General features: G+C 44.4%; 1 protein-coding gene across 1 annotated transcript in view; it reads right to left on the bottom strand.

Annotated features, from left to right (window-relative positions):
• Window positions 1-6,747: 6,747 nt before the first annotated feature.
• TDP1 (tyrosyl-DNA phosphodiesterase 1) overlaps window positions 6,748-26,740 on the bottom strand; it is a 118,626-nt gene continuing 98,633 nt past the window's right edge. Inside the window, exon 16 of the mRNA XM_048853971.2 lies at window positions 6,748-12,341. Coding sequence (XP_048709928.1) covers window positions 12,268-12,341 — 74 coding nt within the window. The 3' untranslated portion in view covers window positions 6,748-12,267. The remainder of the gene's footprint in view (window positions 12,342-26,740) is intronic.

Here is a 26,740-nt window from a genome sequence, read left to right as displayed (position 1 = left end):
TAACACCACCTCCTCCAGTCAGATTTTTCAATGGTGCCTGACCCAGTAAATGGCCTCTGAGCCAGGGATGCTGGAACGGGGGGGGGGGGGGGGGAGGGGGGAAGGGATTAGGGGACCATGGCCCCATCACTTTTAAAAGTTGAAGGGCTATGCTTTCCCACTTTTTACCTACCTTAAGGGCAAGTGATGGGGGGAAGAGGTGGAGAGGGGAAAATGCAGAGCAGGGATGGGACCCTGGTTTGGGCACCATTGTTCAACCCCACCCCCACACACACACTTCTAGGGAGCTTCCAGCGCTCCTGCATGAGCACACCTTCTGGATTGGTCCCTGCAGGTGACTTAGGGAGCTGAATGCTTGTCTTTCCTAGTTTGTGAATCACTCTGGCTATGTCTAGACTGTAATAAAACCTGTGGCAGGCCCTGTTAGCTGACTCAGGCTTGTGGCGCTCAAGCTGCGAGGCTATAAAACTTCACCATCAACGTCTGGGGCCAGGCTGGAGCCCTGGCTCTGGGACCCAAAGTGTAGACATATCCTCTGGGGCTTAGACAGGAGATAGGCATCCAGACACCTAGAGGGAGGCAGCAGTGCACAAGCTCAGAGAAACAAACATAGGGTATGTCCACTGGAATTAGACACCTGTAGCTGACCTGGGCTTGTGGGGCTCAGACTAAAGGGCTGTATAACTGAAGTGTAGACATTTGGGCTTGGGCTCCAGGCTGAGCTCTGAGACCCTACCACCTTACAGGGTCCTAGAGCCTGGGATCCAGCCTGAGTCCCAATGTCTACACCACAATTAAACGGTCCCTTTTAACCCAAGCCCCACAAGCCAACGTCAGCTAGCCTGGGTATCTAATTGCAGTGTAGCCATACCCATAGGTGCTAAGTGAATTTAGGCTCTTACAGGATTTGTGGGAGTTTTGTGGATCACAGGGTAGGCAAAACTAGGACATAGATGCCTAAACTTCTGAGCTGCAACTGACTCCCAAAGTTTATGCATAATTTGCATGAGAAGCAAACAAGCTAGCATTCCATTCCCTTTGAAGCGAAGGATGATGGGCTAGATCACAGAAACCCCCTGGGAGCGGCCACCTCATGTGCCAAGACTACTTCTGCTCCTGCTTTCCTGCCCAGTCAGCTTAGGACTTCAGTGTCCTGCCTGGTTTGAGCCAGACCCGCTAGCCTGCTGCAAATCCCGAAGTCTGAACCATGTCCCCTAACAGCTGTAGGCTTAACTGAAAGCAACTTACAGAAGTGTTCCTGTCCTTGACACTCAGATGCCCAACTCCCAATGGGGTCCAAACCCTGAATAAATCCGTTTTACCCTGTATAAAGCTTTTACAGGGTAAACTTATAAATTGTTTGCCCTCTATAACACTGATAGAGAGATATGCACAGCTGTTTGCCCCCCACCCCCAAGTATTAATACATACTCTGGGTTAATTAATAAGTAAGAAGTGATTTTATTAAGTACAGAAAGTAGGATTTAAGTGGTCCCAAGTAGTAATAGACAGAACAAAGTGAATTACCAAGCAAAATAAAATAAAATCTGCAAGTCTATGTCTAATCAAACTGAATACAGATAAAAACCTCACCAGTTCCAGTAAGCTCTCTTACAGATTAGCCTCCTCCTAGTCTGGGTCCAGCAAGCACTCATGCTCCCTGTAGTTACTGTCCTTTGTTCCAGTTTCTTTCAGTATCCTTGGGGGTGTAGAGGCTATTTCCTTAGCCAGCTGAAGACAAAATGGAGAGGTCTCCCATGGGCTTAAATAGACACTCTCGTGTGGGTGGAGACACTCTCCTTTCTCCTATGCAAACTCCAGCTCGAAGATAGAGTTCTGGAGTCACCTGGGCAAGTCACATGTCCATGCATGACTCTCAGTTTTTACAGGCAGAAGCCACTGCTCACATGGTATCTTGAATGTCTCCAGGAAAACTTCTTATGTGGATTGGAGCATTCCAAGATCCATTGTACTTTAAGTGCTTCTTGATTTGCACATTCCTTTCTCAAGAAGCTAACCAAATTGCTTTACAAAGGTTACTTAAAAATCAAGCCAGTACACAGCCAATATTCATAACTTTGAATACAAAAATGACACACGCATACAAATAGGATTAATAGATTCAGTAGATCGTAATCTTTACAGAGATATGTTACATGGCATATGTAGCATAAAACATATTCTAGTTATGTCATATATACATTCATAAGCATATCTCCATAAAGCCTTAAGGGGGGCACACTAAGACAGACTTCTGTTGAACCTTACAAATAACTCTGATTCTTGGCAAACTAATTTGAAAAATGAATTTTATTTGAAATATCTGACATTTCGGACATCCAGAATAATTTACGGCTAGATTCTGCAACCCTTATGATGAGTACTCATTTGTGCAGTTCCATTGACTTCAAAGGGACTATGCATGTGGGTACATACTACTTAGCATGAGTAAGGGATGCAGCATCTGGCCCATAGCTAGTGGACACATCTATAAGTCAGTAAAAGCCAGCTGAACATGGAAGTTGTACAGCTTGGAACTGTTTGTTTTATAATGAAAATAGGCATGAATCAGAAATGAGAAATGTAAACATTTTCTATATCTTCCATTTCCAATGTTAAGCAAATAGTGACTCTATTGATCTGTATGTTTCCTTGTCATTTAATAAACAAAGTGTCAGTGGTATTTTTCTCTTCAGTAAAATACTTGTAGCCATGGAAAGTTGTCTATCAGGACAAATATTTACTTAATAATTAGAACATATAGTATACACACATTTTCACTGATGGATCTCAAAATGCTTTACAAATGAAGTTTTACAGGGGAAACTGAGGCAAAAATACAGAGAGCTGAAGTTACTTGACCAAAACCCCCTCTGACTTTGACTCCAACACATTCAAAAAGAGTTCCTCCACTTTTGGAAGGCAAATCATCAATCTACTGATTAACTCTAACCTTTTCTGATAAGTATTCAGAGCAGGTTTTTTTGCTATGTGTCCATATAATTATATACACCATAGAAACTGATAGACATAGTGCAGTTACATCACTGCAATAAATGTGTGGTGTTATCTAGTGGGTGTTTAGTTATTTTTGTTCTCATTTCAAGATAGCAAGACCACACAATGTATAATGCTTTTGTTTTAATTTCCAATAGCCAACTGGCTCCAAATAGACGTCCTGAATATGCCTCCTTCCTCCAGGGCCTTTACAGTGTCCATCTTATTTTGCTGATTTCTCTGCTGTGTTCACAGCCATCCTTCAAGTTCCTTCTTCTACATATCCTTTTGCTTCTTAAGGAGGAGTAACCCACATCTTCTATTCACACTAGGCTGGAGCAGACTTTACCCACCCCTGTGGAACTGAATGGTTTGCAAATATGGAACATGAACATGAGTATCATCCATATGAAGTGCACATGGAAAAAAACTTAAGAAAAACCAATGCATTTGGTGAGAATAAAGTCAAGTTTTTGATGCTTTTAGAATATAAATAAGGTCAGAAAAAAACTGCTTTTCATTCATTTTATTGCAAGACGGACTGCTTTCCTTGAAAAGATGTAACACAGGACATGCATACTTGTTTGTTCTGGAATGCTCATTCATTAATTCTACTTTCCTTCCTATTGAATTATTTATTATTAAGAAAAAGATGCTGAATGTCTCAGTGTACAAACAACTGTAGCTGAGAGTGTTATAATAGGAACAGTTGTTATACACCAGAGCCCATGAGGGCAGAGGAGAAAAACCACCCATCAACAGATCATGAACAAAAGGCATGAGTATAGTTTGGGGAATAAATTGTACCCAAGCTTGCTTGTGACAACTCCTTCTCCCTAGAGTTATCATACTAGAGAAATAAACTTTAATTTTTAAAAAGATCCGATGAAGTGAGCTGTAGCTCATGAAAGCTTATGCTCATATAAATTTGTTAGTCTCTAAGGTGCCACAAGTACTCCTTTTCTTTTTGCGGATACAGACTAACACGGCTGCTACTCTGAAACCTGTCATTATGCAAGGCATTTAATTTTTAAGTGGTGTTTAGATGGGAAAGTAACACACTATTAAAAGTAACACGTAGATCAATTAAGCTGTGTAGCAGAACCAACCAACAGGGTAACATTGCTTACACATTTCTTAATAATAAATAATTCAATAGGAAGGAAAGTAGAATTAATGAATGAGCATTCCAGAACAAACAAGTATGCATAAAATAGTGAAAAGTCGTAAGGTTTCTACTGACAATCACAGGAACAAAGCCCAGGTTGCTTGCACACAGCAACAGGACTATTTTAAGAGAGATTCATTTGATTGCACTTCACATGGCATCATTTTGGTTCTCTTGAAACAGTTCTGTCACTTTTCCACAGTATGCATCTGATGAAGTGAGCTGTAGCTCACGAAAGCTTGTGCTCAAATAAATTGGTTAGTCTCTAAGGTGCCACAAGTACTCCTTTTCTTTTTGCGAATACAGACTAACACGACTGTTACTCTGAAACCAGTCTGTCACTGTATGCTAGCAACTTGGGTTAGTTCCTATGATTGGTATTTGAAAGAAACACTTGGCGGGAGGGATAGCTCAGTGGTTTGAGGATTGGTCCCCTAAACCCAGGGTTGCAAGCTCAATCCTTGAGGGTGCCATTTGGGATCTGGGGCAAAAATTGGGGATTGGTCCTGCTTTGAGCAGGGGGTTAGACTAGATGACCTCCTAAGGTCCCTTCCAACCCTGATATTCTATGATTCTAAGTGATACTGTCCCTATAGCACCTAGTAGAATAGGCTCTCCAGGTGGCTTACAAACATTCATTAAGTTCACAACTCTGCCTCTACAGAGTGGGGTCCGTATAGACACGCATTTTAGAAGGAGAAACTAAGGCACAGAAAAGTCAACTTGTCTAAAGTCACACAGTAAGTCTGCGGCAGAGTCAAAAATAAACCCCAGAAGCTCTAGCTCTCATTCTTATGTTCTAAGCAACAGAGAATATTTTATTTCAACTGAAGAGGTTAATTTTTTACTTTTCACGGATGCAGGGTACATAGCACTGTGGAAGGCTGCACAAATTCACATGGAAAGCAGTAATTGGGGAATTAATTTACAGAAAAAGAAGAGACAGTAATTGTGAGACATTTGGAGTGGGAAAATTGTAGCATACTAAAAGGGAAAACACAAAGAGCTGGCAGAAGGTGTAAATTGAAATGTGAGGCCGTTTATTTGAACTCACTGATCTTTACAACCTCATTAGTGCTTTTCTTGCTACATTCCTGTCTTTAGCCACTCAGGATGAGAGTTACAGCAGTTTAAGTGGGCCAAACCCAGAGGGCATGAAGAAGGTGGGTGCGAGTCTCAAGGCCAGATTCTGATACCCTTACTCACGGTAGTATCCCACTCCACACATAGTTCTGAAATCAATGGGACTATTCATTGAGTAAAGTGCTATTCCCTGAGGCAGGGAATCAGAATCTGGTCCAAAATTTGTATGACATGGGCAGCTGGAAAAAGGAGTAAGATTTAAGTTACACTCATTTATTCACCTTGGAATTAGGCTCTTGACATCTAAACTGAGATCACCTGCATTTTTTCTGCTGGTTTAATTTGGAGTTACTCCATGTACAGTAATTTCTTCTAGTTGTTTTGTTCATATTTACTGTGTTTATCTGCAGAGGCATCAATATGTAGAAATTTCATAGAGTGAAAGTTCCAACACCACAAAATACAATGAATTAATGTCCTGTATTGTGGGACTGGAAGCACTGGCTCAGAAAGCACAGTGGCCATTTAGCAACACCAACAAACAATGAAGTTACTGTAATACGTGGCATTTTTATATGTAGGATGAAACATTTGTTATCTCTTTAGGGTCTTGCTTTTTTTCTTTTTTGCTGCTGGCTTCCATTCAAAGTGCAAATGAAAGACTCCAGTCAACTTCATGGGGCGTTGGATCAGGGCCTTCAATGGGGCTTGATATGTCCTGAACTAAGGAACAATGCATAGTTGTGCTGCCCCAGGAGTCACCCAGGAAGAAAACCGAGTCTGGAGAATCACAGTGTCTCTCAATTTCACCCCTGTGCTGGGGAGAAGGTAAAATGTATTGGATCTATACAAGCACCACTTCCTGACCTGAGATCACTCTACAGGCACCCTGCCTCAGTTTGAAGGGGGAACTCTCAATAACTTCACAGAGGTTTTTCTGTGCAAAGACCCCTCCCCTTAGGGTTGGGTTTCTTAACATAAAAGTAAGTTCAGAACAAAATTCAAAGGCCCAAGTCCACAAAGTCCAACTTAATTCGCTGCTTTTACCAGGCTACTATCAGCCAGAGCTGGCTGGAGTCTTGTTCCCCTGGTATCTCAAATCTGTCCTGAAGCCCTCTTGTCTCTGCAGCCCACAGGAACCTTACTCTCCACAGCTTCCAGGTCCCAGGTTTCTTTAACAGTTCCATGCCACCCTAGTGTCTTGAGAATCCCCCTCTTCTCTGCAGCTTCCTGCTGCTCTATATAGGGATCAGCTGCCCTCTATCAGACCCCATTGCAAGGCTGTTAATGAGACACAGGTAGGCTGGACAAATGCACTTTTAAAAGATCCAGTCCACCATGTGGCACAAAGTGACTATAAGGAGCAAAGAATCCTTTTGTTGCCATGGTTATCAGAAATCATTTTTTATTTTGAACTAGCGTAAGAACTAGTTCATTGCAAGTGGGAAGAAGGGTGAAACAACTGCAGTTTATCAAGGAAAAAAAGATCTCATGCTGAGTAATAATTCTCCACAACTGGAGAAAGAAACAGCTTTATTTCCTTTTTTTTTTTAAAGACATTTTTATAAGAGTTAGGGGAAAGATGTTGGGTTGACAGCAGTAGATAGATCATCCCCAGAGCATATACAGTATGGGAAAGCACAGTCTGAGTTCCCCATATAAACCCAGCAATGTGTCTTAAACCTGACCTAGAGAGAGCTTCTGTTGCAAGGCTTAGCTGTACCTTTGCCCTCTCTCAATCTCTCTGTGCATACCCCTTCCAAATGACAGGTCTAAACCAGTGTCTCTGAGTGGAAACCTGCACTGCACCTCACCCTACTTTTAGACTGGACTGACCAGGCTACAGCACCCCCTTTCTACCAACCATATTTAGAACTGTCTGGAAACTGGAATTCTCATTCTGTGGGAAATTATGAAATAAAATCCAAAATGGAACAAAAAATGAAATTCCAAAATTTCCCATGGAATAGGAATTCCAAAATTTCATTCAGAAAACGTTGAAATGACATTTAGACATTTCCAAAACATTTCCAAGTTGCCCAGGGCCCTGTCAGCCTACCAGGCAGGGAACAGGCCAGCTCAGGTAGCCTCGGAGCTGGGGCTCCCTGGGCTTCTGGGCTGTAAAAGAGCCAGGAACCTAGGAAGGCCCGAAAGTCAAGGCTGCAACCTTGACTGCTGAGGAGTTGGGCTGCTGAGTTGGCAAGAAACCAGGCAGGATCCTGCTGAAATTTAATCAAAATAGATACATTCCTGTGGAATGTTTTGATTCTGATGAATCAGCATTTTACCACAGAAAAAACACACTGTTGAATATTTCAGAGTTGAATATTTCAAAAGGTAATAGCAGCTTCTATAATAAGCAAGCCTTATATGTCCTTTAGGGCTAACCCAGGCTAAACACCAGGGATCTCTTGCTTATGCCCAGAAAACCTTGCCCTCAAGAGTCCAAGCAGCACAGAGTTACAGTTCCTCCTTGTTAGGGGGTTTTCTCCCTTCCCCCATTCTGCTTCAAACTGCCAACTCAGCTGATGGGAACAATTCTCTTGCACATCTGCTCTTCATTGCGGGGGGAGGTGAGCAAACAACAACATCTTTTGTCCTTTTTGATGTTTCTCAACAGTTTGTCTGGTCGATGGGCCTTCCTTTTGGGGAAGGCCATAACACCTTCTGTTGGAGGACAGCATTTCACACGTAATGTCTCTCTCCTGTCTGGTTATTTATATAGTTATGGAGGCTTCCAGTGCAAATGCTCAAATATTACTTTACAATATGGCATACAAATGTTATAAGCGGGATTAATGCATGCAGCAATTTACAAGCATTCAATAAAGTCTAAACACGTTTATAACTCTAATACCTATTTTAACAATACTAACACACAGGTGAAAAAGACTGATTCCAGCTATTTGTCTGTCAGTATTCAAGTTAGGCATGGGGACCTTGGCATAAGCTGGCACCTGATCTGCCAGCGTTACAGGCAGGTCCTCTTTACACAGCGCTCTTCAAAGACAAAGTAGCCTTATGACCACACCTGAAGTTTTTATCTACAGTTGTGTCAGCTTTTCATTTAAACCAGACAATACTTCTCTGGTCTTCTTCCCCAAACTGCAAATTAGCAGAGATGAGGAACGTCCATGTAAGTTAGATGTCAGGAGAGCACTGGCTTTTAACTTGGATAGGACCAAGTCCTTCAGACAGTATTCTTGTCATTTTGTGTCTTATGTAGATCACATGAAGGGCCAAGGCAGCGTCAGCACAAATAATGTCTCATTGGATAACCTCTTGCATTACAATAGCATACAGGGCAGTCAATATTCCACCTCTGCAAAGACTCTTGGCCCATTCTGCAAGGGCTCAGGCTGCATCAATTACTTTCTTCAGGGATGTTCCCATTCTGGACATCTGTAGAGTCCTCAGTAAATACATTTACTTTTCACTGTGTCGTCTCAACAATCTCTAGATTGCATGTGAACTTTGGCAAAGTCATATTTCAATCATTATTCAAGTAGGCTCTGAACCCACAGTACTGCTTGGGAGTCACCTGAATGGAATACATGCCTGCAACAATGCGAACAAGAAAAACAGTTACTTACCTGTTCTGTAACTGTTTTTCTTCTAGTTGTGGGTGCAAATACGTATTCCATGACCTGCCGTCTGTCCCCTCTCTATTGGGGTCTTAAACCATCTGCTCTGCTGTGAAGGAACTGAGGGGGGTTGGGGCAGCGGCAACCCTTATATTTCCTCTGGAGGGGCCAGGAGGATGTAGGGTGCGTGCGCTATCCCAACAGATACTGCTGTGGGAAAAAAGTCTGACTCTGGTACACTCGGCATGAACACACCTAAGTGTAATACATATCTGCACACACATCTCAAAGAACAGTAGCTACAGAGCAGGTAAGTAACCATTTTGGGGTTTTGTTTTGGGTGGCGGTGGTTTTTTTGTGCAAGATTTCTTGTTTATTATATCTCAATGATTTTCAGAGCAAATCTGCTCTATTTACAAGACTTTTTCCTGACCTCCATCTCTGCAAACTCAACATGGAATATGAGAGTGAAACTGGATTCTTTCTAGCACTGATTTTGTAAGAAGTAAAGATTAAACATGTGGAACTTAGACAACAATTCTGTTGATGTATGAATCAGACTAGAATCCAATTCACTCACTGAAAGTTGTGTTGGCTCTGCAGGGCTAACTGGAGTAAAACAGTAGTTTAAGTTAAATTAGAACAATCTAGTCAGCAATGTAAGCAGATAGGACTTAGAATATACAAGTGGCTTTTAAAAAATATATACTGGTTTACTGGCTATAACTACACATTCAAGGTCTTATTTAAAACCAGAGACTTACCATGGAAAGACCCTGCTCTTCTATTATTAACTTTTCAGAACTAAAATTGAAGCCAGACACTGATCAAAGTCCATTTTAATAACTTCTTTATCTGTAAATCAATAGTTCAACTACTTATATAAATTAGTTTGTTTCCATGTTAACCAGTCCTACTTTTTGGTATATAGTGAATGTAATTAACTCAGTGACAGTATTTAGTTAAGAGCAGAAGATGGAAAACAATCATATGACAGAGTTATTACAGCAATATACACCATCTGTCACTTTGCATTTCCTTTTTGGATGTCATAAGCCATTAGTACATAATGACCCCTCTGAAGTCATATCTGTAGTTCCAAAGGCCCAATAGTGGAAGTGTCAAGTCACTGCATACATACAGATAAAATTAGCTTAGAGACAGATTGTGCCATTTTTTAATTCTTTCTCAATTGACTGCAAGTAGAAATAAGAAATTACAAATTGGGTAGGAATGTTTCAACTTCAGATGCTATATTTTTGTCTGTTTTAGCTATGCCTGTGTACCAGGGCAGGGGAGAATTACCCTCTACCATTTATGGACTTGACGCATGGTACTTTCCCCTCAGAGCAAGGGGGTATCTGGAAGGCAGGTTGTGACTCTTTGAATCATGATCTGTCTTTTAGCTTGCTCCAGGAGCAGCACAACAAACATATTGCTCCTTGCTCGGGGGTAGTTTAGTTGCAGAACTCTCAGAATAGGATACATAGAAAATGTTTATTAGGGACATTAAATGAGTTTTAAGTGGTCAAATTCTAGTTCAAAAAGGGTCAAAATCTTGTATGCACAATGGAGCATCCCTCTGACTTTCAATTTGGCCCTGGAGAATAGATCTGTGGGACAAGATCCTTGATCTTAACACCTACATTCTTCTCTCCATTGTGCACAGTGGAGAACAAAACTGTGAAAGACTCTGTGGTGTCATGCAGAAGGGAGTGGCAGCGAAAGCTATGATCGCACTGTAGGAATTACGCATTGCTGACAACAGGTTGTCAGCAGTGGGCACAACTGTACCCAACCTCAAGTGCAGATCCAGGACAAACTGTGCTCAGAGCAGTTTCAGAGAATGTGCTTCAAAGCTATTGGGAGTTGAGCATATTTTATTCCTAACAGCTCTGAGTATGTGTTAACCATGCTTTCTCCCAGGCTATGCCTGCATCTGAACCAGTTCAAGTGCATCCTTTGCTAGCAGCGATGATCAGCAACAGGCAATTTTTGTGGTATAGACATAGCTTATAGAAGATATTCCCACCACTGTGTAGCCACCTCTCAAGGGGTCTGGTCAGTGCAGTTCTTCCCCCTGCACCTAAATGAAATTATTTTCATTGGCATCCAAAACAGCACAGAGAGGGCACCATAATGGCTCCAAGGAGCTTACAGACGCCACAGGACAGGACATAGAATCATAGGACTGGAAGGGATCTAGAGAGGTCATCTAGTCCAGTCCCCTGCACTCATGGCAGGATAAGTATTATCTAGACCATCTCTGACAGCGTTTGTCTAATCTGCTCTTAAAAATCTCCAATGATGGAGATTCCACAACCTCCCTGGGCAATTTATTTCAGTGCTTAATCACCCTGATAGTGAGGAAGTTTTTCTTAATGTCCAACCTAAACCACCCTTGCTACAATGTAAGCCCATCTGCTTTGTGTCCTATCCTCAGAGGTTAAGGAGAAAAATTTTTCTCCCGCCTCCTCGTAACAATCTTATGTACTTGAAAACTTATGTCCCCTCTCATTCTTCTCTTTTCCAGACTAAATAAACCCAATTTTTTCAATCTTCCCTCATAGGTCATATTTTCTAGACCTTTCATCATTTTTGTTGCTCTTCTCTGGACTTCCTCCAATTTGTCCACATCTTTCCTGAAGTTTGGCGTCCAGAACTGGACAAAATACTCCTGTTGAGGCCTAATCAGTGTGGAGTAGAGAGGGAGAATTACTTCTTGTGTCTTGCTTACAATACATCACAGAATGACTTTGAGAATAATGAAGGAGAAGCAAGACAATAGAAAGGGCAAGGAGCTCCCCGGCACTCAAGTCCAGCTACTTGCACTGAGTTTTTTGGACAGGATTTGGGCTTTGGAGAAGGAAGAAATGGGGAAGAACTGAATTGAACTCTGTTAAGCTCTCAAAGGAGAGGACAATAAATTACCAAAGAGGTGAAAGCAAAGGGTTGGTTTCATGTTGATGAAAAATGTAACAAAATTGCCTTTTATTCACTTTCTAACTTCAAAATGTAACTACAAATCTCTTCCTGTGATCAAGAGGGGCCCCAAAACAATCAAAAAGAATACTAACAGATTTGAATATATTCTGGCTAAAAACAGTGGGAACCTCTGAACATAGCTTACACTGTCATTTTAACACCTTCCAAAATGCAATGAGCACTACAAGAAGAAGAGTATATAAAACGGTATTTTAAAATTACAGTGTTATATTTTTAGAAAATCCATAAAGATCAATATGGTTACATATTCTCCAAGGATTCTCCCTTCCTCTCCTCCCCCAAACAATGTCTCAATATTATTGACGTGACATAATAAGAAGCTAGTTATCCAGTGCGCAACTCCACATCTGAAAATCAGAAATAATTAGTCTCACAGCTATGGTAGGAGGCTGTGTCAGATGCTGAAATCTCACAGTAGGTTTGAAGCTTTTATGATGGAACCCACATGTTTCCATGTGTATCGGGTGCTTTGGTATAAGGAATATTCCAGATCCATGGGCGATCTGCAAAACAAGCAAAAATAAATACATAAGTAAAAAGTTAAAATATGCTTATGACAGACATATACCTGGCCCCAGTGAAGTCAATGGCAAACCACCATTTATTGTGGTTCATCCCAACTGGAAGTTCAACTTACTGATAAAATTTACTGAGCTATTGCTTGCGGTGAGATACAAAGATACATTTTAAAAGGCCGTTGTTTTTCCCCAAGGGTTGTTCTTTTAAATGTTGCAACCTGATAATTGCAACCTGACAATCGTCCATTAATTATGATGGAGAGTACATTTAAAACAGAGCTTACAATCATTTTGATATAGCAAAGTTTGCTTTGGTCCATCCAGTGAAAATCAGGTATTGCACAGATATTTTGATCCTAAAGCAGCATAAAAGGAAGATTACAGAGATATCAATATTTTTCACTGGGGCAGCCATGATTATATTGGCAAGAGAAGATGTTGTCAAGAGATCTGAGAGTGGCCTTGCATGACATAAATGCCTGAGTTCATGTCTCACCTCTGCTAACATTAAAACTTTGTATGTCCATCATCCAGTCACAGAGAGTCTTACGGTCCCTCCCTTTGCTTCCAGAAATAGAGGAACCAAACCTATCAGAAACCACCCTTGCAGGAAGAGGAAAGTGAAGTGATAGAAAGGAGAGAAGTGGGAGTGATGGCTCTTCAACATGCTCCTCTCTTTCTCTCCAATTCTCCAAAATTCCTCAATAGACTCTGAAAAGGACTGGGGTTCCATAAAAGTTTAAGATGGAATGTGGAAAAATGGTAAAGTCAGGAAACTGCCACAATCCATGGCACACTCCTCACAGATTTTCTATCAGAACTGTGATTGAGAGTCAATGCTGCTTCAAGAAGCACTGAATTCTTTGACAGTTACTACTATGCAACCGGAGAGGTACCAGAACCAGCTATGCTGCCATTGGCAAGTGTACCACAAAAGGTGGGGGAAGAAGGTCCAATAGAACAGCTGTACAGAGGCAATGGACTTCTGTGGGAATCTAAAGAGCTGTATGTGTCTCAGGATAACCGCTTACTGAGTCTATTCCTCCCAGCCCACTTCTAATGGAATGATGATGACAAAACTCCTTGAGGGTCAGTTCTCTGAGTTATGTGCGTCGCAAATGGGAAACTATTATATAAAACATCGTGCCTCAGTTTCCCCATCTGTAAAACAGGACTCATAATTCTTACCTATGACACAGGGGCATTCAGAGGATTAATTATTTAACGTTCCTAAGGCACACTGAATGTGGAAAGTGATAATTGTATCTGTGTATAAATACTACGTGTATCAGAGAGGAAAAGCAGTAAATATTCATATATATAGATTATGTATTATGAACTCGTCACAAGATTGGCATAAAGCAGTTGGACAAGTCACCTCACCACTCTGTGCCTCAATTTCCCCATCTGTAAAAATGAAGCCAATAACGTTGCCCTCCTTCGTAAAGCACTTTGAGATCTGCTGATGAAAACTACTGTTGAAAAGAGGTATCATTATTCAGTTATCAAAATAACAAGGACAAGCTTTTCTGTGCAACTGTGTATCTAAAGTAGTGCAGTAATGTTTGATTGTGTTGGATGTGGAAGATTTAAAGAGACAATCAAGATGACTTCTTGAATAACTGAGTTGTATCAGTAGATTTTCTAGTAATTACTATGTAATGTTTAATTTTGTGGGATTCGGCTATGATTCACTTAAAAAAACAATGTTGAATAGCAAGAAATATGAGTAGGACAACAGCAGGGGAGGTAGTTATTTGTGTATTTTTCAACAACTGAGACACTGTACAGGGAGATCTTGGAGGACCAGTAAAGTGCCTGGATCATTACTGTTCATTGCAAAAAGCAACCAAACTAGGAGGCCTTTAGTGGGCCTGAGCAGCAGTCTTAGCATGAAGAAAAGTCAGGAGGGGAGAGGGTTTGGGCGACCACAAGAGAAGACAGTCTGACCCCACCCCTCCTGATAAGATCTCTGTTGAAATTGCTGAGGTATGGGGGGGTGGAGGGGGGGAAGGAACCTTGTCTATGTTTGCCCTCCAGGCTGTTTTTGTCAGGGCCTCAAGGCTTGCAGACTGCAAACACACATCTGGCTAATTGATAATCAAAATGAAACCTCTTGCTTAACCTTTGAAATTGGTTGCTTAACAAGTTTTCTTTGACATGTCATTGTAGTACTAACAAATAAATAAGGGAAGAAAGTTTGTGGCAGTTGGACTCTTCAGGATTCTCCCCCTGGGTGCATCTGAGGGTCCCCTCGGGAAGACACAAGATTGGTCATCGGAAGGCTGCTGCTGTACCACTCAAAAACCACTCCAGACCTTGGTAAATGTGGGGGATTGGAGTGTTTTACTAACCTGTTGTGGACACGTGTAGGTGCTTGAGACTAAAGAAAGCATACCTTTAATAAGAGCACTCGTGTTATCCTGCTTGTATCAACCATCTATCCAGCAGATGGTCGTATCCTCACTGATTTATTTCCTGCCAGCGCTTTGCAAAGAGTAGAAGTTATAAAAAGTTTTGGGTTCAGAAAACCCAGGATTACCATATGCCAAGCCAATTTTAAAAAGCAAGAAAATAACTGGATGAAGTACTATTGTAACCCCAAACTTCTAGAATAAAAGTTAATCGTTAGAGGAGGATTGTAGTTCTGTATTTATTTTGGGGTCTGTAAAAGGCAGAAAAGTAAGTGTGAACATACTGGAAAATGGAAGGGAATTGGGATTTGATTTTAAAAAAACCCAGAAATATAAAATGTAGCAAAGTTCATATGTATGTCTAATAATATCAATGCAATCTGGTTTGCCTTACTTTCACTTCACAGGGTGACATGTCAATACTGGTAGCAGGAATGACTCCTTAGATCTGAGCACCCCAAAACTTTGCAGAAGTTTGCATTTGGATCCAAACTTCATGGCTCAAACTTATCTTTTTTCAACATGGGCCAGATCCAATGCCCACTGAAGTCAATAGGACTCTTTCTATTGACTTAAAGGGGCACTGGATCAGGCCATATGTGAATCACAGAATATCAGGGTTGGAAGGGACCTCAGGAGGTCATCTAGTCTAACCCCCTGCTCAAAGCAGGACCAATCCCCAACTAAATCACCCCAGCCAGGGCTTTGTCAAGCCTGACCTTAAAAACTAAGGAAGGAGATTCCACCACCTCCCTACGTAACGCATTCTAGTGTTTCACCATCCTCCTAGTGAAAAAGTTTTTCCTAATATCCAACCTAAACCTCCCCCAATAGGAAAAGACAAATAGGATAGGAAAAGAATTATGTCTGGCAGAAAGGTCAGGCATCTGTCAGGTCTAGATGGGATCAGGTAGCTGTGTTCTAACCTGAAAGGGTGTTTGAAGTTGAGCCTTTCTAGGAAAGCGACAACATGTTCAGTATGAAAAGCAGCAAAGTGGTCTCAGGGTCTCCAGCCAACAAAGTAAATCCTGAAAGAGGAAGCTCTTAAGCTCATACTTTTCTCATGGAATAGGTTTAGTAATTGCCCTAAGGTATGGATATTCTTTAAACATATCATTGCTGTGGCAGATGATATGAAACAGCTGGTTTCAGACTAGATTCTCAGCTGGTGTAAATCAGTGCAACTCCAATGAGTCAAGAGCCATGTCAGTTTATATCAGCTGAGGATCTAGCCCTTGCCTAGTAAACTGTAATCAGATGAAGATCAAAAGATTCTTGATATAGCTGAACCTAGTGATGTACAGTGGGTCTGAATCATGATGAAATCTTTCATATTATCCATGCAGTTAAGCATAAAGTGTACCACCACTTTGTTATGTTGACCTATTCTTTCAAAACGTTGACAATTTTCCAATTAAGTTATTGAAGAATTTTCTCTATTTATATGACAAGCATTCTTCCTACCCACCTCCCTGCAACATTAAATAACTAGACTGCCTCACTGTGAAAAGTGTGAGTTATACTAGATTTGTAGTGTAGCGTACGCACATTTAAAATGGACAACACTAGAGTTTTCCTCACTAATCATGAGTGGCAGCACAGGCGGTGACTCACGCAAGCTTTGCCTCTCTTTAGTTCTGTGATCCAGCCGATCACAAACATAAGGACTGCTTGCCACCAGTTTTGTATAAACTCCTCAGGGCTTGGCTACACTTTCAATCTGTTCTTGAACTAGAACGTTTCTATACATTTTAAATTTAGGAAGACCCACTGAGGAGAGTTACATCTGTCAGAAGACAGTGCAGCACTGGTGGTGGTGGCAGCAAGGGTGATTCTCAAAAGCACAAATAGCAGTGAGGTACTCAACTCCCACTGAAAGTCAATGTGAGTTGAGCACCTAACTTCCAATGCACCTCTGAAAATCTTCCCCAAGAATTCATTGGTTAGTTGAAGGATAATCCAGAGATTTTACAAGGGATCAGTCAAAAAAAAAAAATGGTGTCAAGTAACCCCTCCAACCATTTTTAGACACACTTATCTGCTATATCAAGTCTATGCCTGAAAACCCTACACAGGGCCGTAATGAGTGTGGAGTGAGCAGGGCAGACGCCCAGGGTGCAGAACCGCCAGGAGTGCAAAAATGGGGTGACATGCAGGATCGGGCCCAGCGGAGTCATCCTCCACACTGCAGGATCAGGCGCAGGGGGAGCCCAGGGTGCTCAGAGCCCCCCGCTCCCAGCAGGATTGCGGGCCTAGTGACCCCCCAGGAGCAGGCTCTATGGCACTAGGATTCCAACAGGGCACTGAGTGCTGATTGGCTCCTATGAGCATGCTCATTACTCAGTAACATCTGCTGAAGTTGCTGCCCTTGCCAGGGATTAAAAAAGTTAAAGGGGGCAAATTGGGGAGGGATAGGCAGGGTCTGAGCAAAGGGCAGAAACTGACTGAGTGGGGGGTAGTTTCAAACAGCTGGAGGCAGGGGGCCAAGAAGCAGAATTGGGGGGTGGGGATAGGAGTTGGGTGAGGCACTGCCAGATGGAGGCAGACAGCAAAGCCCCAGCACAGGGAGGGGCCAAGGGGGAAACAATTACCCTGATGGCATGAGCCATCTGCCCTGTTTGCTAAAATGGGCGGCCGGGGGGGGAGGGGGACAAGATGGGCTTCCATGCTTAGGGGGAAGTGTTCAGTCAAGAAAAATGAAGACATCCTTGGCTGCTTATGATTTACAGTTAAGAGGAACAACAGTAGAAACAAAGAAAGTAAATGCTGCACAAGTAAAAAATGCTTTTTCAGTCAACACTCACTAAGGGGTAAAACACACCCTGCTCCCTCCTTTAGCTGTGTTTTCCTGTTACTGGGACCTACCCTTACCTGTTGCTGCCCCAGCCTGATTCAATCGTTATTACAGAGAACAAAATAAGGAGTCTCCCTTTGACCCATTGTTATAATGCTCCATTAACTGGCCAGCAAGGTTCACTCACACATCAGGGAATTGACACCTTCAGGGTAGAGTGGCCCAGAATGCTGACCACACTTTGGCTTTTCTTTTAAAAGGCCTCTAATTCTGGGCTAAGGACAATTTTCAGTTGTGCCCAGACAGGTAAAAATACAGGCCATTCACTGTACAGGTGAAGAGACCAATAGGGAAATCTACATTGGGTGCAGATCTGGATTGGGGCTGCTGGTGAGATACGCACTGGTGAAGAAACATGTCCATGTGACCTGTGCTTGTAGCATTCTGGGCTGTGACCCAGCCAGTCTGTTCCTAACACCATTCTCAACAAGACCAGGGCCATCACCTCAATATGTCCATCTAGTCATTATAGCTATGGTATGGGCACAGTCTCACCACTACAGCATAGCATACTCTAATTTCACAATCACCACAGCCATATACTTTCTTCTGTCTCCACACATAGGTGTCAGGGGCCTTCTCTGGCCAGAAGTCAAACATAGAACCATAGGGTCAGAAGGGACTGCAAGGGTCATTTAGTCTAACTTCCTGCCAAGATGCATCATGCCTCTTATCAGCTGTCACAACATAGCTTTCCCAACTGAATGATACTTCCCACACTGGCCATATACAAATAAGCCATGCTGCTGTAATTAAAAGGGGCATAATCAAAATTAGCTTGGCAGGATTCAGCAGGGGAAATGATCAGGAATAAGCCAACCATAATATTGTAGCAGGAAGCAAACAATCAATATTCTCAGAAAAATAAAATCACAATGCAAAAGGTAAAAACCAGAAATCTTACCACTGCTCTTCCCGCCCCCCCTTCCCTCCCAATATAGCTGTTTCCCTCATATAAAAGCGAGAGAAAGAGTGGCTTCTGCTTATACAGAGTCAGATGCTATGTTGGTAATTCTTTGCTTACTCTGGAGTCCTATTTATTCTCCGCTGAGTCATTGAGAGAGGTGGCTGTTTATTCTAGCCACAGTCTCACTATGAGATGATGTAAAACCACTAAAAGTCCTGCAGGCCAAGCAGCTGGGGATCCTTTGCTTATGCTAAGAAATCTTGCCTTCCCAAAGTCCAAGCGCAGAATTCCAGTTTCTTCTTGTCAGGAATTTTTATTCCCTTCCCTCAGAATTCAAGCTGATGGGACAATTCCACATGCATGACATCTTCATGGGTGTTGGGGTGAGTAATTAAAGCCTTTGTTCTTTGATGTTTCACAATGAATGGCTCATTTGGTTACAATGGTCCTTCTTGGTGGGCAGGACCTAATACCTTCTGTAGGAAAACAGCATTTTACAATTGCTGACCTGTTTGCATCATAAACTTCTGTAATTGTGTAAGTAATCAAACACTCACTATGTCCTTATAACATAGGGTACAGATGTTTTAAGTGAGATTACTATATGAAACATCCTATAAGCATTTCATAAAGTCTAAACACATTCTTATGAACTTAAGATCTATTTTAATAAATGCTAAACACACAGGTGAGCCAGACTCGTTTCTGGTTATCTATTGTCAGTGTTCAGTTGAGGTCTAAGGGCCTTGGCATAAGCTGGCACCTGGTCTGCCAGGATCACAATAGGAATTTGTGATCGTGTTCGTCAACCCTGGAAGGTGAAAAGCTTTTAATAAGATATTGTTCCTTAAACAGAGATTCCAGAGGTGGCTCACTTCTTGCCACTGTGGAGGCAATCTTGTACCTCCCTGCCTGTTCAGGTAAAATGTAACAGTAGTATTGTCTGTGAGGACTTGAATCACCTGATTCCTAATGGTGGACATAAGCATCTTGCAGGCCTAATGAAGAGCTCAATGATTCAGCACATTTATATGGAGTGAAACCTTCCGAAATGACCAAAAAGCCTGTTCCTGAAATGTTCAAGATGGCCCCCCTACCTTTGGTGGATGTGTCTGTTATGAGAGTCATAGGCAGTTCTCGTGATAGAAAGGGAACCCCTCTGCATACATTTAGAGAGGGTCTAACAACCAGTTGAGAGACTGAAGCACTCCTGCAGGTATGCTAATCAGCATGTCCAGTGGATGCCTGCTCAGTCAATATAACAAAGCCTTCAGACATCTGAAGTGAATTCTAGCATGACGAGTCATGTACATGTACGAGGTCACACAGTGCAGTAGTTGTGGGTAGAAGTGAACTGTTCTCTGCAGACTGGACAGAGAGAGAGAGAGGCAGGCAGAGACACTATGGACTGAAATGGCCCTTAGGGAGGTAAGCCATGGCAGTTGTGTCTAGGTCCACTCCTATGAAAGTTATTTGTTGTGTTGGTTGTAATGCCAGTTTGTCCATATTTCATTTCAGGTCTCGACAACAGATGTCTGATGACGAGGGTGCTGTTTTTGATGTGGGCCCTTGATCTTCTATGAACTAGCCAATTGTCCAGTGTGACAAAGTTCCTGCTCTACCTTGGTGGGTCTTGCGCTTATTGGCGGATTCGCTCGCCTTGGAGCTTCATGGCAGCCCTCGGCTTGGCCGTTTTTCTGAATTCACAGTCCAGGTCAACTCCTCCTGTGTCTGACCAGGAGTTGGGAGGATTTGGGGGGAATCCGGGCCCGCCCTCTACTCCGGGTTCCAGCCCAGGGCCCTGTGGAATGCAGCTGTTTAGAGTGCCTCCTGGAACAGCTGTGTGACAGCTACAACTCCCTGGGCTACTTCCCCATGGCCTCCTCCCAACACCTTCTTTATCCTCACCATAGGACCTTCCTCCTGGTGTCTGATAATGCTTGTACACCTCAGTCCTCCAGCAGTCCACGTTCTCACTCTCAGCTCCTAGTGCCTCTTGCTCCCAGCTCCTCACACGCACACCACAAACTGAAATGAGTTCCTTTTTAAAACCCAGGTGCCCTGATTAGCCTGCCTTAATTGATTCTAGCAGCTTCTTGATTGGCTGCAGGTGTTCTAATTAGCCTGTCTTAATGGTCTCCAGAAGGTTCCTGATTGTTCTGGAACCTTCCCTGTTATATTAGCCCCAGGCTAAGTAGATCCCTTTTCCCTGGGAAAGGTATCTGCCTTCTATTACTCTCCTGTAGCCATCTGGCCCGACCCTGTCACATATCCCCCCCCGCTCAATACTACGGGGTTGGGCAACTTGGGACGTCAGGCAGTGTACTCGTGACAAGCCACCTGCATTGCCATGGTGGCTTCCAGCCCGGTGTTGTATGGTGAATTGGAAAGGTTGTAGGGACAGGAACCATTTGGACACCCTTGCGTTCTTCTCCTTATTCTGCTGCATCCACTGGAGGGGTGCGTGCTCGGTCACAAGCGTAAACCGTTATCCCAGAAGGTAATAACGTAGCATTTCCATGGCCCATTTCACAGCTAGGCACTCTCTTTCAACCACAGCATACTTCTGCTCTCTCGGGAGGAGTTTCCTGCTGAGGTAGAAGATTGGGTGTTCTTCATCTCCGACCATCTGCGATAGGACAGCTCCCAATCTTACTTCAGATGCATCTGTTTGTAAAATGAATTCTTTGTGGAAGTCTGGGGCTATAAGCACGGGGCTACTGCAGAGGGCTGTCCGTAGATCCATGAATGCTTTCTCTGCGGCATCTGTCCACTTCACCATGTCTGGACCCCGGGCTTTTATCAGGTCTGTCAGGGGACTCGCTCTGGTAGCGAAGTGGGGAATAAATCGTCCGTAGTACCCCACCACACCCAGGAATGCCCGGACTTGCTTTTTCCAATTCGGCTGGGGCCAATTTTGGATAGCCTCTAGTTTGTTTAGTTGAGGCTTGACCATGCCCCTTCCTACAACGTAGCCAAGATATTTAGCCTTGGCTAGCCCTATAGCACACTTGGCTGGGTTGGCTGTACGGCCAGCCTGTCTTAACGTGTCCAGAACAGCTTCCACCTTTCCGAAGTGGGTTTCCCAGTCGGGAGAGTGAATAATCACATCATCCAGGTTTGTCGCTGCATACTGCAACTAGTATGGGACCGTAGGACCTTGTCCATAAGATGCTGGAAGGTGGCAGGTGCCCCATGCAGTCCAAAAGGAAGAACAGTATATTGAAACAGACCCTCTGGTGTAGAGAATGCCGTCTTTTCTTTTGCATCTTTGGCAAGGGGAATCTGCCAGTATCCCTTTGTTAAATCAAGGGTGGTCAAAAATCGGGCATTGCCCAGGCAGTCAACTAACTCATCGATACGGGGTATGCATCGAATTTGGATCTCTCATTCAGCCAGCGAAAGTCATTACAAAACCTAGTGGTGCCATTGGGTTTGGGCACCAACACAATCGGGTTTGACCACTGACTGTGGGACTCTTCGATGACTCCCAGCTCCAACATCCTTTTTACCTCTACCTTGATCTCTTCCCTTTTTGCTGCTGGGACCCGAGGGGGCCTAAAAGTTACCTTTGCCCCAGGGTCTGTGATAATGTGGTGATATGCTTTGTTGGTCCGGCCTGGTTTGGTTGAAAACACGTCCTGGTATCAGTTGATCATCTCAGTTACCTCCTTCTTCTGGTTGGATGTCAGATCAGTGGATATCCTGATCTGCTCCTGCATATTATTTCCCTGGATCGGGGTCTCTTGGGCCACTACACATGCCTCTCGTTGGTGCCAAGGCTTTAAGAGGTTAATGTGATAAATTTGTTCTTGTTTCTGGCGTCCTGGCTGCCACACCTTGAAGGTTACTTCCCCCATGGGTTCAACCACCATTGGGCCAAAAGCTTGCTTTCTGCCGTGGGTACCAACACCATCATCCGATCCCCTGGTTGGAACTGTCGGACTTTTGCCTGGCGATTGTAATGGGTTCGCTGGGCCTCCTGCGCCTTTTCCAAATGTTACCGTACAATAGGGGTGACCCGGGCTATCCGTTCTCACATCTGCAACACATGTTCAATTATATTTCTCCCCTCGTTGGGTTCCTCTTCCCAGATTTCTTTTGCAATATCTAGTATGCCATGGGGGTGGTGTCCGTATAATAATTCAAAGGGGGAGTTGAGGCCTGAGGTACCTCCCGGATTGCAAACATAAGGTAGGGTAGCAGAGTGTCCCAATCCTTCCCGTCTCGACTTACCACTTTCCTTATCATTGCCTTGAGGGTTTGGTTAAACCTTTCTACCAGCCCATCGGTCTGCGGATGAGAGACTGAAGTTCTCAGGGTATGTATATGGAGTAGCGTACAGAGGTCCTTCATTAGCTTCCACATAAATGGGGTACCTTGGTCTGTTAATATCTCCTTTGGTAGCCCCACTTGGGCAAAGATCCCCACCAAGTCTTTAGCTATCGTTTTAGAGGCCGTGTTCCGCAGGGGGACGGCTTCTGGGTAGCGAGTAGCATAATCCAGAACGACAAGTACATATTGGTGGCCCCAGGCTGTCTTCTCCAGGGGTCACACTAGGTCCATGGCTATTTGCTTGAAGGGGACCTCTATGATGGGGAGGTGTACTAAAGGTGCCCTCAAGTGGGGACGGGGACTGTGCAGCTGACACTCCGGGCAGGATGCACAGTACCTCCGCACTTCTTCATGTACTCCGGGCCAGAAGAATTGTTGCAAGACCCGTGCCAGGGTCTTCTCTACCCCCAAATGCCCCCAAAAAGATGACTATGGGCCAGACTTAATACAGCATTCTGGTGTTTTTGAGGTACTAGGATCTGCTGTACCTTCTGCCCCTGTACTGGTACAACCCAGTATAAGAGATTCTTCTTCATTATGAAGTAGGGTCCTGGTCCTTGGGTTTTCCCTTCCACGGGGACCCCATCTATTTCGGTCACTTCCTTCCTAATGTTGTCGTACCTTGGGTCTTCAGCCTGGTCCCGTCCAAAATTTCCTTTCCCGGGGCTAATCTGCCCAAGATCTAGGAGGCCAGTCTCTGTTGCCTCTACTGGTTCAGAGGCGTTAGGGTGTGGGTCAGACTCAGGTGCTTCTCCCTCCTGGGTGGCCTCCTTTTCAGCTGCTCGGGTCCGCCTACCTACGAGAACGACCCTCTGGCTTTGTGCCAGCATTTGGGTTCCCAAGGCCTTAGCTGCCCATCTTTCCCTTTTCGTCTTTCTACGCTGTCTGGGAGTGGAGAACAAATCTGAGGATATTTCAGAGAAGGTTGGGGGTTGACAGTCTACTGTGGATGCCTCACTACTTTCAGGGCTTCCCCCTTTCTCCAATTCTCCTACCGGGAGTAAGTCTCCAAACCCTGGAAAGTCCCTCCCTATGAGCACTGGGTATGGGAGTTTAGGGATTACACCTGCTGCTACCTCAATAGTGTTCCCCTGAATCTCGATTTTTACTGGGATGGTGGGGTAATAACCAACTGTCCCATGAACGCATGTTATTCCCGTATGCTTAGCCCACAGCAGCTGACTACGCTTCACAAGCTTCTCCGAGACAAGCGTGATAGCACTCCCCGAATCAACCAGTGCTGTGGTCTCTACCTCGTTTAGCTTCACTGGTCTAGTGTACATATGTGGGGTCAGTGAGACCCCCACAAGGTGGATTAGGGAGCATGAGTCTGCCTAGTTCCCCAGGTTACACTGCATAGACTCCTCAGCATTGGGACACTGTGCAGCTATGTGTCCCCACTTCCCGCAGGCGTAACATCTGTATGGAGCCCTAGGCGTTCTCCGGTCTCTTGGTTTGGGTAGTCTCACATCATGATCCTCTTCCCCCTCAGTGCTCCGACTCTTTGTGGCTTCTGGTGGGCCTTCAGCCCCTCTCTTTTTCCACCTGGGTTCTCCTGGTGGCCCAGTCACCTGAGCTCTAGGGCTTCGTCCTGCTAGTTTAACCCAGGGTGCTTCTTCCTTAACTGGTCAGGTCAGCTCCCTCGCCATCCTTTGCTTTTCTACCAGCGCAACAACCTTGTCGTAGGTGGAGGGTTCGTTCGGGCTTATCCAGGCGCGAAGGGCTGGCGGTAGTCCTCTCATGTACCGGTCGATGACCAGAACCTCTAGTATCTCCTCCGGACTCCGGGACTCAGTTCGTAACCACTTTCGTGTGAGATGGATGAGGTCATATAATTGGGACCGCGAGGTTTTGTTTTCCTGGTACCTCCACTCATGATATTGCTGGGCCTGCACTGCGGTCGTTACCCCAGATCTGGCTAGGATCTCTGCTTTCAGCTGGAGGTAGTTCGCTGCAGCCTCTTCAGGCAAATCATAGTAGGCCTTCTGGGCCTCCCCACACAGGAATGGAGCGAGGATGCCAGACCACTGTTCTAGCAGCCAAACCTCCTGCAGGGCTGTCCTCTCAAAGGCCAGGAGGTATGCCTCTACATTATTCTCCCGCGTCATTTTCTGCAGCCAATTGCTGGCCCGCATGATCTGCATCCCATGATGGCCGCAGTTCAGCTCTGTAAGGGCCTTTACCTGGTTTACCAGTTCTTGCAACATAGCCTGGTCTCGAGCAGCCTGGTCCATCAGCAGGCGATTAGTCTCTTGCTGCAGCTGCACTGCCTCCCGTTGGGTGGCTGACTGGACACAAGTAGCCTCCTGCTGGGCAGCCGTGGCTTGTATCAGTACCCGCACTACCTCCTCCGTTGTGGAGGAAAAAAATAAAAATAGATCCTCCCCCACCCCCCTTCTTCCAAACACCCTCCTTCTTCCGCCGCACTGTGGACACCAGATCCCACTTCCGACACCAGTTGTGACAAAGTTCCTGCTCTATCTTGGTGGGTCTTGCGCTTATTGGCGGATTCGCTCACCTTGGAGCTTCATGGCAGCCCTCGGCTTGGCCGTTTTTCTGAATTCACAGTCCAGGTCGACTCCTCCTGTGTCTGACCAGGAGTTGGGAGGATTTGGGGGGAATCCGGGCCTGCCCTCTACTCCGGGTTCCAGCCCAGGGCCCTGTGGAATGCAGCTGTTTAGAGTGCCTCCTGGAACAGCTGTGCGACAGCTACAACTCCCTGGGCTACTTCCCCATGGCCTCCTCCCAACACCTTCTTTATCCTCACCACAGGACCTTCCTCCTGGTGTCTGATAATGCTTGTACACCTCAGTCCTCCAACAGTCCGCATTCTCACTCTCAGCTCCTGGTGCCTCTTGCTCCCAGCTCCTCACATGCACACCACAAACTGAAATGAGCTCCTTTTGAAAACCCAGGTGCCCTGATTAGCCTGCCTTAATTGATTCTAGCAGCTTCTTGATTGGCTGCAGGTGTTCTAATTAGCCTGTCTTAATGGTCTCCAGAAGGTTCCTGATTGTTCTGGAACCAACCCTGTTACCTTACCCAGGGAAAAGGGACCTACTTAGCCTGGGGCTAATATATCTGCCTTCTATTACTCTCCTGTAGCCATCTGGCCTGACCCTGTCACACCAGGTAAGGACATAGGAGGTGCAAATGGGCTGGTACCACTGTCATGCACTTGGTGAACACTCTTGGAGCTGACGATAACCTGTAGGGAAGCACCGTAGACTGATATTGGTTGTTGCCTGCTATGACCTGATGTATTCCCACATGAAAGTACATGTCCTGCAAGGCAAGAACAACATACCAATTTCCAGGGAAAGGATAATGGAAGCAGGGGTGATCATATTGAGCTTGATTTTCTTGATGAATTGGTTCAGCTTTCTTAGATCTCGAATGGGATGCAGGTGATGTGTCTTTTTGGGAATCGGGAAAAACTGGGAATAAAAACCTTTCCCTCTGCGTTGGTAAGGAAATCTTCCTCTATCACTCCCAATTCCAAAAGAGATCATGCTTCCGAAGCAATATGGTCTTGTGAGATAGGTCCCTGAAAAGGGACAGGGAAGGTGGGTTGGCAAAGGGGAAGGAGGCAAATTGGATGACATATCCCTCCTTTACTGTGCTGAGCACCCATTTGTTCAATGTAATCTTTTTCCAACCATTGCAAAAGAGAGATAGTGCTTTCCAAAAGGAGGGAGATGAGATATGGTTGGCATGCTGTCCTTGATCAAATAGTCAGAATGACTGCTTGGAAGCTGAAGAAGTCTGACAAGAATGGATTGCTATGGATGATACTGTCTGGTGACATCTAGGAGGTCCAGGCCTTCTATTGAAGGTGTCCTGGAAGCTCTGCTGATAAGAGGTTCTGTAGTAC

The sequence above is a fragment of the Caretta caretta genome, chromosome 6 (genome assembly GCF_965140235.1).
Source record: "Caretta caretta isolate rCarCar2 chromosome 6, rCarCar1.hap1, whole genome shotgun sequence".
Lineage (NCBI taxonomy): Eukaryota > Metazoa > Chordata > Testudines > Cheloniidae > Caretta > Caretta caretta.
Note: the sequence above shows the minus strand (reverse complement) of the source record. Positions and strands in the feature narration are given on the sequence as shown.